Genomic DNA, 14,829 nt, shown 5'->3' on the forward strand with positions numbered 1-14,829 from the left:
CTTCAACATACAAATTTGGGGGAAGACACAATTCGTCCCTAATGCTGGGCTACACCCCAGCCCTTCTAAAAAGGATGTCTCAGGGTGGGAGCTCACAGTTCATGTTCTTAACAAGGACCTTAGGGACCTTACTTGCTCACTAAAGCTTGAGAAGTACATGGCCATCCTAGGTGACAGAATTTTCTCTCTCCCACCTCAAATACATAGGAGTACTAAAAACTAAACTGTAGATTTTAATATATAGCTTAGTTCAAAAGAAATGAAGAAGAAATTTTCATGTGCCATAAATGGAGAGATCAAAACCAGAGGACTAAGCATTGACTATTGCTTAGGAAAACCCTAAGGAGTGTTAGACAAGGATACAGGCCCCTAGAGGCAGGGGGTGGGGGTAGGGGGTTATGGCTGGGGCTCAAATACCCTTGAGGGAGTTAATAGATCCTCTGCTTGAAGCAGAGAAACTAGTCCTTTTGCATGAAGCCAGGAACCTTGAAAAGGTACCTTGTCAGTGAGAATCAGTGAAAGGGGGACTAGAAAAATCATCCAGAGGTGATTTAACTAATTAAAAATTGGGCAGATTGGCCATTCAGATCTACTACGTGAACTCACAGCATTAAATAGCTTTCTTAGCTGAGGTGCCAAGTCAAAGAATTTGGGTTGGTTGAGGGAAGGGATCAGGGTCATCCTGGAATACTACAGCAAAGTTGGGATCTGATAAAGCCTGCTAGCAAGGAAGAGTTTAGAACAGGCAGGGCTGGACCCCTGAACAACTGGAGGAAAGGAGTCCTAGTAGATGGGAATGAATTAGACATACAGAAAGCAGAGGAGGGTGCAAAGAGGAATTTGCTGTGCTTCTGGTAGATATGTGAAGGCCAGGGAGGCATGAACCTGACATCCATAGGCCTCCTCCCTCCCCTCCTCCTCTCCCGCAGGTCAACCCTTTTCGAGACCGAATCTGCAAAGTGTTCTCCCACAACAATGTGTTCTCCTTTGAGGATGTGCTGAGCATGGCATCTGTGTTCAGTGAGCAGGCCTGCCCCAGCCTGAAGATCGAGTATGCCTTTCGCATCTATGGTGGGTGACTGAGTGGTGGGGGGGGAGTAGGGGGAAGTGCCATAGAGTAAATACCAACCTGGAATCCGTCAACATCAATTCATTGGTGGGATGATGTGCGTTGGGATTCACTTGGGTGTTTATGGGTATTATCCTGTTTCTTCAGTTCTATAGATTTTTTAAAAAATGGTGGTGACTACTGCTTCAATGGATAGATGCCCTTCCTTCCATGCCATCAGAGGCAAATGGAGTCATTGGTGTTGTGTTTTGTGGTAGTGTAGGCAGGCCAGAGGGAGTGACAAGGAAAGAGAGAGTGAGGGCTACATATGGATATGAAGGAACTATGCTTGTTTTTCAGAAATTCAGAAATTTGAACACCACAACTAGCTCAACCACTAAATGGCTGAGAAACTTGGGCAAATCATTTCATCTTTCTGGGCCTCAGTTTCATCATGTTTAAAATGAGATGTGTGAGAGAGATCATCTCTGAGGTCCCATGATATCTTTTGGTCTCTAGTTTTATCTGGGGTACCCATAAGACACTGCTAAAGTTCTGCTTTTCAGTAGACTCACGTCCCCCTTAGCACAGCGAGATGCCTGGAATCCTCAAAAGAAATTAAAAGGAAAAAAACAAAGAGATCTTGAGGAGTCTTCAAACAGACCATGTATAAGTCTTTAAGCTCATCGTGACAATTCCTAGGCCCCAAAGGACTTCTACATTCAGGCTGGGATAGTTTGGCATATCATGTGCTTTCCTTTCCTCCCAGGTCCTCCCTGTCTCCACACAGTGGACACCATCTTATTTTTGCTTCACCCAAGTGGACCTGGATAAAATGGAGTGGAGGAGTTTTAAGCCTGATGGACCTGTGAGGGCTCAGTTTTCTCATCTGTAAACAAGACTTAATGATATTTTTGTAAGCCCTCTGTTTTCAGGCTTAGTGTCCAGTAAATGCAAATGAAATCACAGATTCTCCTGCTGAGAATAGCTGAGTACCATACTAAATATCATGCAATAGTTCCTATCATACAGTCACTTCCACAGATAGCAACTATAAACTCAAATATATATATATATATATATATATATATATATATATATATATATATAACACACACACACACACACACATATAGTGTATATATTATACATATATATAAATCAACTATCTGATAGCACTAGAAAGCTACCAGAAGCAGAGAATTGACACTTGGAAGAAGGAAATGGTACTGGATGGTCCTCTTCCCCTTAAAAAAACTTATTTAGCTCAAAGTTGGACTTCGGTGAGGGGCATCAAACAAGACTGGTAGAAAACTTGAACTCTTTCTGACTTGAAGAATCAGAGAGTTTGGGGCAATTTCCTCCTGAAAAGTAAAAGCAAGGGAGAGTCCATGAAAGAAAGCCAGACAAGGGAGCCCAACATCTGTGTATGAACTATGCCCAGATGTCTTTCTGACCTCTAAACCATATATACAAGGGCAGACTCAAGGCAGCTCAGGTAAGGATAACAACTGAGATTTGAGCAGCCACTGCATTTTAATAAGGTTTCTCTGTGACAGGGCAGTTTAAGTCAAATCAATTGCCTGATAGAATTTAAAAAAAAAAGCACTCTTTGGAGGAATATAACAGAATCCAGAGTTTTTACAATAAACCATTTATAATGTCTAAGATACAATCCAAAATTATTCAAAACACAAAAACTTTAGAAAACCAGAAGTTCCCAAGGTACAATCCAAAATTATTCAACATACAATTTAAAAAATAAAAATTTTTATGGTCTTAAGAATGGAGCCTGATTCTGACATGACTAAAATGTTGGAATTAGCTGATAAGTATCTTAAAACAGCTATGAAACCTTGGCCAGTAATGTGAAAGAAATTCATAATGAAAGAAATAGTAGAAGTTCTCAGCCAAGAAATAGAGCCTATAAGAAAGAATCAAGTGGAAAATAAAATATCTAAAATAAAAATTCACTGGATGGGCTTAACAAGAGAATTGAGATGACAGAGGAAAGAGTCAGAAACCTGAAGATAGTTCAATAGAAATAATTTAATCTGAAGAACAGAAGGAAAATACATTGAGAAAAAAAAGAGCAAACCATGTCTTCCAGGGACACAAAAGACAAGAAAAAGGTCTAATGCATGTTCAGTTGGAGTCTCAGAAGGAGAGAATTAATGGGGAAGAAAGGATATTTGAAGAAGTAATGGCCCCACATGTCCTAAGTTTGATGCAAGACATACATTTACAGTGAACTTTAAGCAGGGTTAAGTACAAATGAAATTACATACCCAAATTTAGTTGGTTTAGTGGTCCCCAGCTGTTTGTTAGTATTCCTCCTTCCTTACCCCAGGTACTTCTGGGGATCCCCAAGGGTTACAGCCCACCAGCTGCCACCCTCTCTATCAGGACTTGTGCTGCAGAGCACTTGCCGTGCTGTCTCTAGCCATTTCTGCCTCCTGTCGGTACTCTCCTGGATGGGCAGCTCTTCCCGATGCAGAGTGCTGGCCCGGGCTTAGTGTTCTCATCTTAGCCAAGAGTCTCCATGTTGCAAGCAACAGGGACTTACCTGTGTAAAAGGCAACAGATGAAGAACTGCAGTATATTCATTTTCCATTGCTGCATGATAAATCACCACAAACCTAGTGGATTTAGATGACACATTTACAATCTCATGGTTTCCATGGGCTAGGAGTCTGGCATGGCTTATTTGTGTCCTCTTCTAGGATTTCATAGGGCTACAATCAAGGCTCTGTCTGGGCTGCATTGGATTGGGGAGGAATCCACTTACAAGCTCACTCTTGTTGGCAAGTGCATTTCCTTGTGTCTCTGGAGCTTAGAGCCCTGGTTTCCTGCTGACTATCCGCTGGAGGTTGCTCTCAGTGTCCAGGGGCTGTCATGTGCTCCTTGCTACATGGGTCTCCCCTGATATGGCCACTTGCTTCTTCAAAGACAGCTAGAGAGAGAGTCTCTTGAGCCCATATGCTGGTAAGATAGTCTCATACAGTATAATCACAGAAGTAACATCCGTTCACTGTTGCCAGATTATGTTGGTTAGATGTAAGTCACAGTTCTGTTCCATACTAAAGGGACATGGGAATTACATACCTATAAACACCAAGAGGCAGGTCATGGGGGGAGGAGGGCTTGGAGTCTGTCTATCACTAGCAGCATGGAACCCATGCTGGAACTGAAGCAGCCTCCCAAGGACACAGCTGGCAAGTGGTCAGGAAGTGAGGCAGCTACTGTCTTCTTTTCTCTCTATGGCTGCCAGGTCTCTCATCTCTGCTTCTTCCTCTGCATTTTCTCTTTCTGCAGACTTTTATGCTTTTGTGCCTATTGGGCCAAAGATGAATACCCTGATCCCCTATTTTCTCAGGAGATGCTGATGGCTCAGCCAAACCAATGATCTTGCTACTCCCAGGCTTGAGTAAACAGCCTTGTCCAATCAAGCGCAGCCAAAAAGATGCAGAGTCACATAAACAAACACAGCTCCTGGGGCCTACTGCTAGGGGTGGGGACGCTTCTCAGCAATGGTAAAGTGTAAGCTGAGCAGATGTTCCCAAAGATGTCTGCCTCAGCTGTCTTTCCATGGTTTTCAGAGCTAAACAAACAAAAACACCCAAACCTTCAGGGAGCTACAAGAACAGCAGGTTCTCTTCAGGCTTCGAGGCACAGGAGCTAAATAGTGTTCAGCTTAGAAGGGGGTGGGGGGAATGCCCTCACTCCCAAGAGGTCAGGCTCAGTGCCTCAGGTCAGATCGTGGACCAGACACCACCTGCCCCCCACGCTGCCCCTGTGTCCTCCTCCAGCCCCTCTCTCCAGGCCCTCTTGATGGGTTTCCTTCCTCCTTGAGCTCAAGTACAAAAACAAAAAGCGCAAAGTCTTCATGCAAATCAGCTGTGCAAATACATGCCTGGGGACTCATAAACTCCAAGGCTTCATCAGATATACCCAGACAAATCTGAATTCTCTTTGGGTTCAGAAGATTTGTTGCCTTACAGAGCTGTCAGCAGGATTAGAGATGAGACACGTGAATCTCTGAGCCCAGTGCTTGGCGCGTGGTAGCTGCTCAGTAAATCGAGGCGGTAAGGGTAGCAGTGAAGGCAGAAGAAGAGGGAAAAAAAGGAAAAGGAGAGGTGGTAATGGCCCCAGTGATCCTTCTCAGCTGAAGTCCAGAGGCTTAACTCGATGCTCGAAGGCCTTGGTCCCCCACACGGGGCCCCTCCACCAGGCACAGCAACACCGACAGGAAGCCCGTTGCAAACACAGAATCTCTGGCCCCACTGCACACTCGCTGAATCAGAGCCCACATTTGAACAAGACCTTCAGCTGCTTCCTTCACATCTTAAAGTTTAGGAAATGCTGCTCTAACTCATTGGTTCTCAAACGTGACTGCACACTGCAATCATATGGGGACTTACGACCCACGGCTACTAGGGCCCCAACTGCAAAGATCTGATGTAAGGATGTTGGTATGCCTGCTGGGTGGGCTTTCTAAAAGCTCCCTGGGTGAGTCAAAGTGCAGCAGATTTTCAGAGATACTATATCAGTTAGGCTTGCATTCAGTTATACATAAGAGTGACCATGTTTAAAAAAAAAAAAAAAGCCTGGGATTAGGCTGTCCAGAGGCAGGGGTAAGTAACAGAGGGCCTGGCTCCTTCAAGCCCCCAGTCTGCCATCTGTAGTATAAGACTATTTTCTTCATCATCACAGGATGGTTTCTGGGCCCATAGGCTCCTCATCTTTGCTCCAGGCAGGAAGAAAAAGGGATGGGAGAAGGGATAAGAACCATATACACATTTGAAGGCACAGATTAAGTTGGTTCTTTAACAAGCTTTCTGGGATGCCCTACCCAGCAGCTTTGGATTGCTTTGTCCAGAACTATGTCACATGGTCACATATAGCTGCAAGGGAGACTGGAAAGCTGAGTATTTTAAGCTGAACATGGGGTCACCCTGGATGGGAACTGTACTGCAGTTAGTAGGAAGGCAGGGATATTGGCTATCAGTCAAGAATCCAGCACCGGGGATGTACCTGCTGGGCTCCAGTTTCTGCTTTGTGGGACATTCCTGGCTTCCAATGGATCCATCCCCTGCCCTCTCTGGAGGGACTGTCACCTGCCAGAGACCAACAACCCAGTACTGCCTTCCTGTTCCCATCAGTGCAGCTTCCACCAGTTGTGAACAACGTTTAGGCAGGTCCAGAGTCCCAGCAGGAGATCTTGCCACACCACTCCAAGATCTGCCACAGTACCAAGGGCTGGAAGAGGCAAGGGAGGCAGGCTCAGTTCTCCCGGGAATGATAATGAAAGCATCTCTGTCTTCACTCAACTGCATAAGCTGTTTTCTGCAAAAGTACTTTGTAAGTTCCACAGAGTAACATGACAGAGAGGTTGCGATGATGATAGCAACAGAGTTCTAGGGGGACCTGAAGGCTGAGCCCTTATTCTCCAAGCTCTCTCTAACCTTCCTGTTGTCAGGAAACAGCAAGAAGTAGGCCCTCCCCCTATTCTCAGAGCAGCCCAGGACTGCAGGTTTGAGGCTGCTGAGGCTGCATGGGCTGGCCAGCAGCCCAGAGCTCCCAGCCCCCACCCCTTTCCCAGGCTGCTCTGCCCTTGCACCCCCAAAGGAGAGGAACTGTCCAGGACTACATTCTACTTCAGCAAATTATTCTGTTTTCAGATGGCCTGGGACCAAAGCCATGTCACTTTGCTGCAGTCTCTGCATATGGGATCTGGGCCAGCGGGACGGCTGGGGACACTGCGGGGTCTCTGGGAGAGGCTGCGGAGCTTCTTACCAGCAGTGCAATGTCACTGCGGCTGCCCACTCCTTCTAGTCCTAGTACTGATCCTTCACCCCTGCACCTGCACCCAGCCGTTACCCACGATGTGTGATAGCAGAGCTGTGCAGGGAGGGCCTAGGTGGACATCTCAGGCCTTAGCCTCCAGGTGCTGGGGCTGAGACACAGTTGGCCAGAGAGCCACTTGCTTAAGGACTAGGGTGGTGAGTTGTACTTGCCACATCCATATCCTGTCCAGGGGAACAGAGACAAAAGTCTGAGCTCTACCCCTGAAGGAGCCTATGACATCAGCACACTCGCTCCTCCATCCCAGGACCAATGTAGCTCTAGCTTCCATTCTTCAAAGCAAGATATTACAGTTTCTAGGGTTGGCATTTTCAGTATTTCACATCCTCATAGAATTGAGCCTCTACTCTATCTAGTGAGCATCTTCTATAGCGAGCATCTTCTGTATTCCAAACCCCATGCCAGATTACTTCCATGCATTCTCCTATTTAATTTTCACAGCAACTCTGTGGAGCTACTGTTATCTATTTTATGGATGAGGAAACTGAGGCTCAGATCATGCAATAGTTAGGATTAAATTCGGTGGCAAATGACAGGGAACCTCAAGTCTCTAAGGCCTCTGGCAGCTCTGTGTTATTTCTCTAACATGTAGAATCCCAGAGGCAGCTGTCCACGGTGGTTCTGCAATGTCCAGGCTGTAGGTTTCTCCATGGTGTCACTTTATCCACCATTTCTGAGGTCACAAAGGGCTATGCCTTCTCCTTAAAGACATCCCCAGAAGTTGCCTGTGCCTCCTTTGCTTGCTTCTCATTAGCCAGAACTCAAACATGGAGCCACATTTAGCAGCCAGGGAGGCTGGGAAATATAGTGTTCATTTTAGATGGTCCTACACCCAGCTAAAAATTGGATGCTTCATCACAATAAAAATAGTTATGAGTGATTCAGAACACAGACTGCCCACAGAGTTGTCCTGCCTGGGTTTTCTACTGTCTCCATCATTTATCAACATGTGACTTTGGGTAGTTCATGCATCCATTTACTCAACAAATATTCAGTTAGCGCTTACTCTGTTCCAGGCACTGTTTCAGGAACTGGGGATACAGTAGTGACCAAAAAGACAAAACTGCCCTCAAGGAATTTACATTCTAGTGGAGAGAAATAAAGGAGCTAATAAGTAAAACACGCAGTGTGCCAGGTTCTATTGGGCGTTGGGAGAAAAATAAAGCAGACAGTGCAATTTTAGGCAGGTTCTGGTGAGAAGCTGGCATTTAAATGAAGTCCCTAAGGATTTCTGGGTGAGTGTTCCAGGGAGGGGAAGCACAGTGCAAAGACCTGAAGCAGGATCACGCCTGGCCTGATGGGGAAAGGCAAGGGGGCAGAGTGAGAGCAGAGTGGGTCTTGGGGAACACTGTCAGAATCTGGGCTTTCCTGTGGCTGAGACGGAGGCTGTGAGAAGTGGTGCTGAGGGAGGAATGTTAGGTACGATCCACAGGACCACAGGCTGCTGAGGGGAAAACAGACTGAGAGGGCAGACAGAGAGGAAGCATGCTGGTTAGGAGGCTGCTTGGATAACCCTGGAGAGCAGTGATGCTGGCTGGGCCATGGTGGAGGCAGTGCAGTGGGGAGGTCATCTGGCTGGGTCCACTGTTCTCCAAGGTGGAACTGGGAGGGTTTGCTACCACCTTAGTGGTGGGGAGTGAGGGAAGGGCACGATCAAGGATGATTCCAAGTGTACTGGCCACTGCCCATTTGCCAAGAAGGGCACAGCTGAGTGCAGCAGGTTTGGGGCCAAGGACGAGGGGCCATGTCAAGAGTTTGGGTTAGGACCAGTTGAACTTGAGGGACCTATCAGATCTCCAAGTGCAAAGGACAAGTACACTTGCAGTTCAGGAGAAGCCCGGGCTGGACAGAATATTTAAAGGCAAGAGGCTAGGGTGCCCGAGTGGCTCAGCTCATTGAGCATCTGCCTTCAGCTCAGGTCATGACCCCAGGGTCCTGGGATGGAGCCCTGAATCAGGCTCCCCACTCAGCGGAGAGTCTGCTTCTCCCTCTCCCTTTGCCTTCTGCTCCCCCTGCTTGTGCTCTCTCTCTCTTTCTCTCTGTCAAATAAAATCTTAAAAAAAAAAAAAATCAGATAAAGGCAAGCAGCTGAAATGAGACTAAGGAAGTAAGTATGGTTATTTAATCTCAGTGCGCCTCACTGTCTTCATAGGTGTTATGAGAATTAAATGCAATAGAAGAGAAAGCACTTAGATCATTGCTTGGCACGTCTGTGTTTGTCGTGGTGGTATTGTACCTGCCTAAGCCTACTGCACTTACTGCATGGCTGACAAGTAGTTCAGGGGCTGTGCTGGGGTTCCAGAGGAGGTAGGTACCATGCTGGGTGTTCTAGAAAAGGCAGAGGCTGTGCTGGGGGTTCCCAGAGGCAGCAGGGGCTGCACTGGGGTTCCCAGAGAAGGCCTGCCTCCCTCGGCATTCATGGCTCTATGAGTTGAGCCTGCCTTCCACACTTAACTTCTGATTCTCTCTCCCAGACCTCCAAGCCTCTTGTCCCCTTACCCCAGACTGATCACTCTGGTGCTGTTCCTTCTCTACCACTGTCCCTAGTGACGCCTCTCTGTCCAAGAAGTCTTCTTCATTCACACCCCCAACCCCAGTCGGACATGAATTTGCTCATCTGGAACACCTTGGGATGCCTGTTCCTCTCTCCCTGGAGCCAAGCTACTCAGGTGCCCAACTGTTTCCCCTGCAGCCCCAGACTGGAAACTCCATGCAGGCAGGAGCCAGTCTGGTACATCTGTGCCCCAATGTCTGGCTGAGGGATGGGCCCCAGCAGGCACCCACTGTGGCTGCCGAGTGTAAATGAAGTAGGCAGTGGCAAGAAGCATGTGCTGCAACAGGAAGACAAGGTAGCCCTAGGCCCCTGGTGCAGAGGAGAGCAAGCCTCATGCCAAGGACAGGTCCTGTGTTAGAACTCTGCGGGAGCCTGAGGAGGGAGCCATCCTGGGCCTGAGGGTGTCAGGGAGACTTCACAGGGGGCAAGGGAGGGCGAGCACAGGGTGAGTCAGAGAATCCCAGGGCTTGGAGGGAAAGGAGGAGGGACTCCACGCAGGGCGCTGCCTCCTGCAAATGCTGGCGGAGAAGTGTGCAGGGCCCGTAGAGAAGACCTGCAGCAGGCACTGACAGGCCAGGGACCCCCTTCTGAGGCGCCTCTGTGGGAAACTGGGTTAAACACACCCTGGAGGTCCAGCATGCAGGGGGCTTGTGTAAGGCCCGTATTTTGTTGTTGTTGACATACAATGCTATAGTAGTTTCATAGGAATGACCATTTTTGAACTCAAAAAGGAAGCCCCAAGGTCTGACAAGGGCAAGGGCACTCCCTGCAGTGGACACTGGGCATCGTCCTCAGCGCCGGTGGGGCAGGTGGCACTGCTCAGGGCCAGGAGCAGGGACCTTGCACAACTCCCGGCGTCCTGCTGTTGTCCGTGCCCCCAGCTCCTGGCCACCAACCCCCTACTGGCTTGTGAGGTCTGAGGTGGAGACTTCCATCGCACGGTGATTGACATGGGCTTGGGGACCAGCCCAGCTGCATCTGAGTCCCGCCCTCAGCTTACCCACAGTGTGGGGCCAACACCCTACACCTCTGTGCCTCGGTTTCTCTTTGCTAAAGTAAGACTAACAAAAGATTGATTGTGAAGATTCAGTGACTTAAAACAGGTGAAGCTCTCAGGGTGTGTCTGGGCAGGTAGTAGGCGCCCAGTGAATGCTCACGACTACGGCTGTTTCTAATCGTGTTATTCAGATGTGCCTGCATCTGCAGCCGGCCCGGCTGCTTGCCTTCCCCGGGCTCGCTGACCCGCCAGGGACAGAGGGGGGCTCTGTGGGGCCAGGGCTCCCTGGACTCCTGGGAGGCCGAGGAAGCCTCCCCTTCCTATCATGCTCTGCCTCCTCTTTGCAGATTTTAACGAGAATGGCTTCATCGACGAGGAGGACCTGCAGAGGATTGTCCTCCGACTGCTCAACAGTGATGACGTGTCGGAGGACCTGCTGACCGACCTCACAAACCATGTGTGTTCCCCGGGGCCACACAGGCTGGGTTGGGCCGGGTCATCCCCCAAAGCCCCTGGATGGCAGGCAGGGTGAGGTGCCCTGAGGGATGGGCACACAGCTGGAAGCACTATTCCCCTGTGTTTTTTCCTTCTTCCATGGTCCATCCTTCCAAAGTCCCCAAGAACAGGTGCCTGAGCCACCCACTCCAAGAGGGCCTCTCATTCACACTGCAGTCACTGAAGGCAGGTGGCTCCAAAGCAGCTGAGCCTTAGAGGGACACATCACAATGTCCCCTTTCCCACATCCCAGCAAAACACAATGTCCTAGTGTCCTGGAGTGATAGTCCAAAGTGTGACAGGACACCAAGGCAGCCTCACGAATCTGTTTGTCCTAAGACCATGAGAACTCTCAAGTCCTTTTGGTCTGGATTGAAGCTAGAAGCAGAGAGAAAACCACAAGGGATCATTGCTTCTCCTCCACCTGACTGGCCCCTTGCAGTACAGAGCCCCTGCCTGTGGCCGGATGATAGGTGTGGGTGGGGACATGTCACCCAGCTCACCTCTGTACCCATTTTCACTGCCAAGTTTGTGCTAGAGACACGAAGGGGACTCATCCCATGATGAGACCAGCCCATGCCTTTGTCTCTGGTGGGGAGTAGCAAGGGGGGGAGAGGGGAACATCTGCTTCATGGTGGGGGTGGGTGGGTGTCAGGGATGCATGTTAAGCAGAGAGCCTGGCTATGGCAGCTCTTGGTGTGAGGCATCTCTCCCTCTTCACCTCACTTTCTTATTCGGGGCTCCTCTCTGCTCTCTGGCTGTCCCTCCACCCCTGGCCAGGTCCTGAATGAGTCGGATCTGGACAATGACAACATGCTGTCTTTCTCGGAGTTTGAACATGCGATGGCCAAGTCTCCAGACTTCATGAAGTAAGGTGTTCTGGGAGCGGGGGGAGTGCCCACTATAGTGGGGGTGGGGCAGGAAGAGCCAATGGGGAGTACTTTGTCAATTCTTTCAGAATCAGCAAACCCAGAGCTTTGCAGAAATTAGGTAACCTAAATTTCTAACCTTTAGATAGAGGGAGTGGGATTTTAACCAGCAAAGCCAAGATAGCATTCCAGGCTTTGCAAATGATGTGGGTGGTCCTGTCTTCAGGTGCTGCCCATCTAAGGCTGACCTGGTACATTGATGTCTTCTTCCCAGCCACCAGGGGATCCAGGACTGACTAGCGGGGGGCCTTTGCCACCACCTATCCTGCTCCCCTGCCCCCACAATTCCAGCAGTCACTGGGAGTCAGGGATTTGCACAGGGGTGTGAAGATGCAGGTCATGGAGTATTTCCAAAACTTGTTTCAGGCAGAAGGGGCATTAATGGTCTTATATCTTGGTCTGAACACCCTTTAGATGATTGGCCATCTCCATATTGCCCAGGCCATGTGTAACAGTCTTGTTTGGCTCCTTCCATTTATGGGAAAAGCACCACCCCCGGAGGAAGCCCATTCATGATGGAACAGCCCTGTTAGAACGCCCTTCTTGTGTTGAGTCAGCATCTGTTGGCATGTGTCTGCTGCTCCTGGGCCCTATTCTGCCCTTGGTCTCATAGTCTAAGTGAATTCGATAGCAAAGAATGCCCATTCAAAGTAGTTTAACCAAACAATCCGAAAAAGAACAAAGACAACTAGACCTCGGAGAACACCTGGTCAGGAACCGAAGGCAGTGCATTTTCTCCCTTCTCTGCACCTAGAGTCTCTGCCTCTCTCCTCAGCTCCTCTACATTTAGCTCTACATGCAAACCAGCAATCTCTCCTTTGTCAGACAAGAAGCCAGTCACTACCTCCATGCAGCAGTCTGGTGACTCCCAAGGAATAGCTCTCAGCTCTGATTCCAAATTCCCAGTCAGATGATCTGATTGGCCCAAGTTGGGTCAGGTGTCCACCCTTCCTCCAATCACGTGGCTGGAGGAGAGGATTCTCCAGGCCATCCTGGCTGCTATGGGGCCGGGCATGGGCAGACCCTCTGAAAGTCCACACTTGGAACCACCCCAATTAAGGGTAATTCCTCTTCTTCCAGAACAGCCCAGCACATAACTGAGGCCAGAATCCTATCCTCTTTGCTTTTTCTTTGAATCTGCCCCATATCTTTCCATTGGTTTTGGTACCATGAGGTTCTGACACTTTTTGCTTTCTGGTGATGCTAAAAGGAACATAAAGAAGGCTTTGGGTTGGTTTGTAACAGCTGTAAACTGGCCATCCCTCAGAGAGAGGATGAGAAGTGGGCAAAGGAGGGTGCCTCCAGGACCACTATGAACCCAGAAATTGGAAGGCACTTTAGATCTGGAGCTCAAGGTGGCTCATGGCATGCTTTCAGCTCCTTTCGGATTCACTTTTGGGGATTTTGATGTGGCCACAAATACCTGATCTGCAGCCTCAAGGAGGGGACCGCTGGAACTTGGAATCAACCCTCTCCAGGTGCTGGGGGACTCCGATCAGAAGTATGACTTTGTCCCTGTCCTTCCCTCACTTTGAGACTATTATTTATTCAATAAAGCAAAACAAAAGCCTTTCCCTTGCCCCACCAGTTCATCTTTTGAATACAGGATCACGTAGAAGTACTTTTTATGAAGGACTGCTCATTCCAGGGCTTAAGTTTGCCAGTGACACCAAGCAAGCTGGGGTGACCATCTGTTTTGAGGACAGAGCTCAAATCCCAACCCACATCACAGCAGAGACCAGGCCAAATGGAATGTAGTTCACCAAGAAATCTACATCATTCCCTTCTTTCACTGGAGCTACATTCCAGCATCTCCCGGTGCTGACTGTACAGAGACGTATGTATAGAGGTCATTTTAGTTGGTGCCTGGCTTCCCAGTCCTTGTCAAGGGAGAAGACATCTAGTCCCACTTGGCACCCTCAGTCCCCAGGATGTGACAGTGCGTGAACAGCTGTTGAGGTTTGTTTACTTTGCTATTCAGCCAAATCCTGGAATGAATTTAGCCCCCACAGGGACCCTTTGGAGCCCAGGTGGTCAAGGAGTCTGGGCCATTAGAGAAGTCCCTTAGAGGGTCTCTGAGAGCTGACAGATGCCTCTCTGATGGGCACATGGTTTTTCGTGTTTACATGGTCCTCCGGGGAAGTGTCTAAACACTGGCTCCCAGGGGAAGGGCTGTTTCACTGCCACATGTACTTGAACTTGCAGTGGTCTCTGCCTTTAGGTCCTAACTCACCCATTCAAGAGGCAATAAATTTCCCATCGATTGGTAGAGTCCCTTGATCAAATCCAAGAGATGCTGGAATGTTGGAAAAAAACCTGTCGTGTGGATACATACCTGGCCTGAGGTCCCCATCCCAGATCCTGTCTTTTGAGGGGCTATCACCCCCATCCTGTCCCCTGCCCCAGCAGGCAGGCAGCCTCCCAGGAAGTGGGAAGCAGCAGCCTGGTGAGAGCAGGTACTCCAGAATCCCAACCACCAACATCTCATTTCCTTGAAAAGTGGCTTAGTCCTGAGTCACTCTCTCCTGTTCTATTCTAGAAATAGTCCCAGGGGCAGATGACAAATCAGCCTGTCCATGCCTGTCTGGGAAGAATGCAAAAGGTGGTTGCTTGACATAGCTTTTTCTCTCAAGCACCACAGGGGCCTCAGGACTGTATCATCCCTACTTTCCTGTCTCCACATGGACCACAAGCAGGTTATGTAGTGGAAAAAAGAGGGCTTAGGTCAAAACACTGGATCACCTCTAAGCTGTGTTGAGCTTTCTCAACTTTTGAGACTGTGTCTTTATCCGTAAAGTGGGGATAACACTACCTACCCCACAAGTTATCATGTAAACTAAATGATGCCAAGTCAGGGCTCAAAATGGAACTCCTTTGCATCTGACCCCCGGTGCAATTGTTCCATGGTCACTTCACCTTCATTCTCAGACATGCAATAATG

General features: G+C 48.9%; 1 protein-coding gene across 7 annotated transcripts in view; it reads left to right on the forward strand.

Annotated features, from left to right (window-relative positions):
• CIB4 (calcium and integrin binding family member 4) overlaps window positions 1–13,460 on the forward strand; it is a 50,819-nt gene extending 37,359 nt beyond the window's left edge. For 2 of the 7 annotated variants that reach the window (XM_072770769.1, XM_072770771.1), the window contains exons 4-8: window positions 930–1,051; window positions 9,461–9,582; window positions 10,812–10,921; window positions 11,740–11,828; window positions 13,266–13,460. In XM_072770769.1, coding sequence (XP_072626870.1) covers window positions 930–1,051; window positions 9,461–9,582; window positions 10,812–10,921; window positions 11,740–11,828; window positions 13,266–13,296 — 474 coding nt within the window. In that variant the 3' untranslated portion in view covers window positions 13,297–13,460. Of the gene's footprint in view, window positions 1–929; window positions 1,072–9,460; window positions 9,583–10,811; window positions 10,922–11,739; window positions 11,834–13,265 lie in introns of all 7 variants that reach the window. The other 5 variants (XM_072770773.1, XM_072770774.1, XR_012004603.1 and 2 more) reach the window with 4 other exon arrangements.
• The last annotated feature ends 1,369 nt before the right edge of the window (window positions 13,461–14,829 follow it).

Source organism: Canis lupus, chromosome 12, assembly GCF_048164855.1.
Source record: "Canis lupus baileyi chromosome 12, mCanLup2.hap1, whole genome shotgun sequence".
In the NCBI taxonomy this organism is placed as follows: domain Eukaryota; kingdom Metazoa; phylum Chordata; class Mammalia; order Carnivora; family Canidae; genus Canis; species Canis lupus.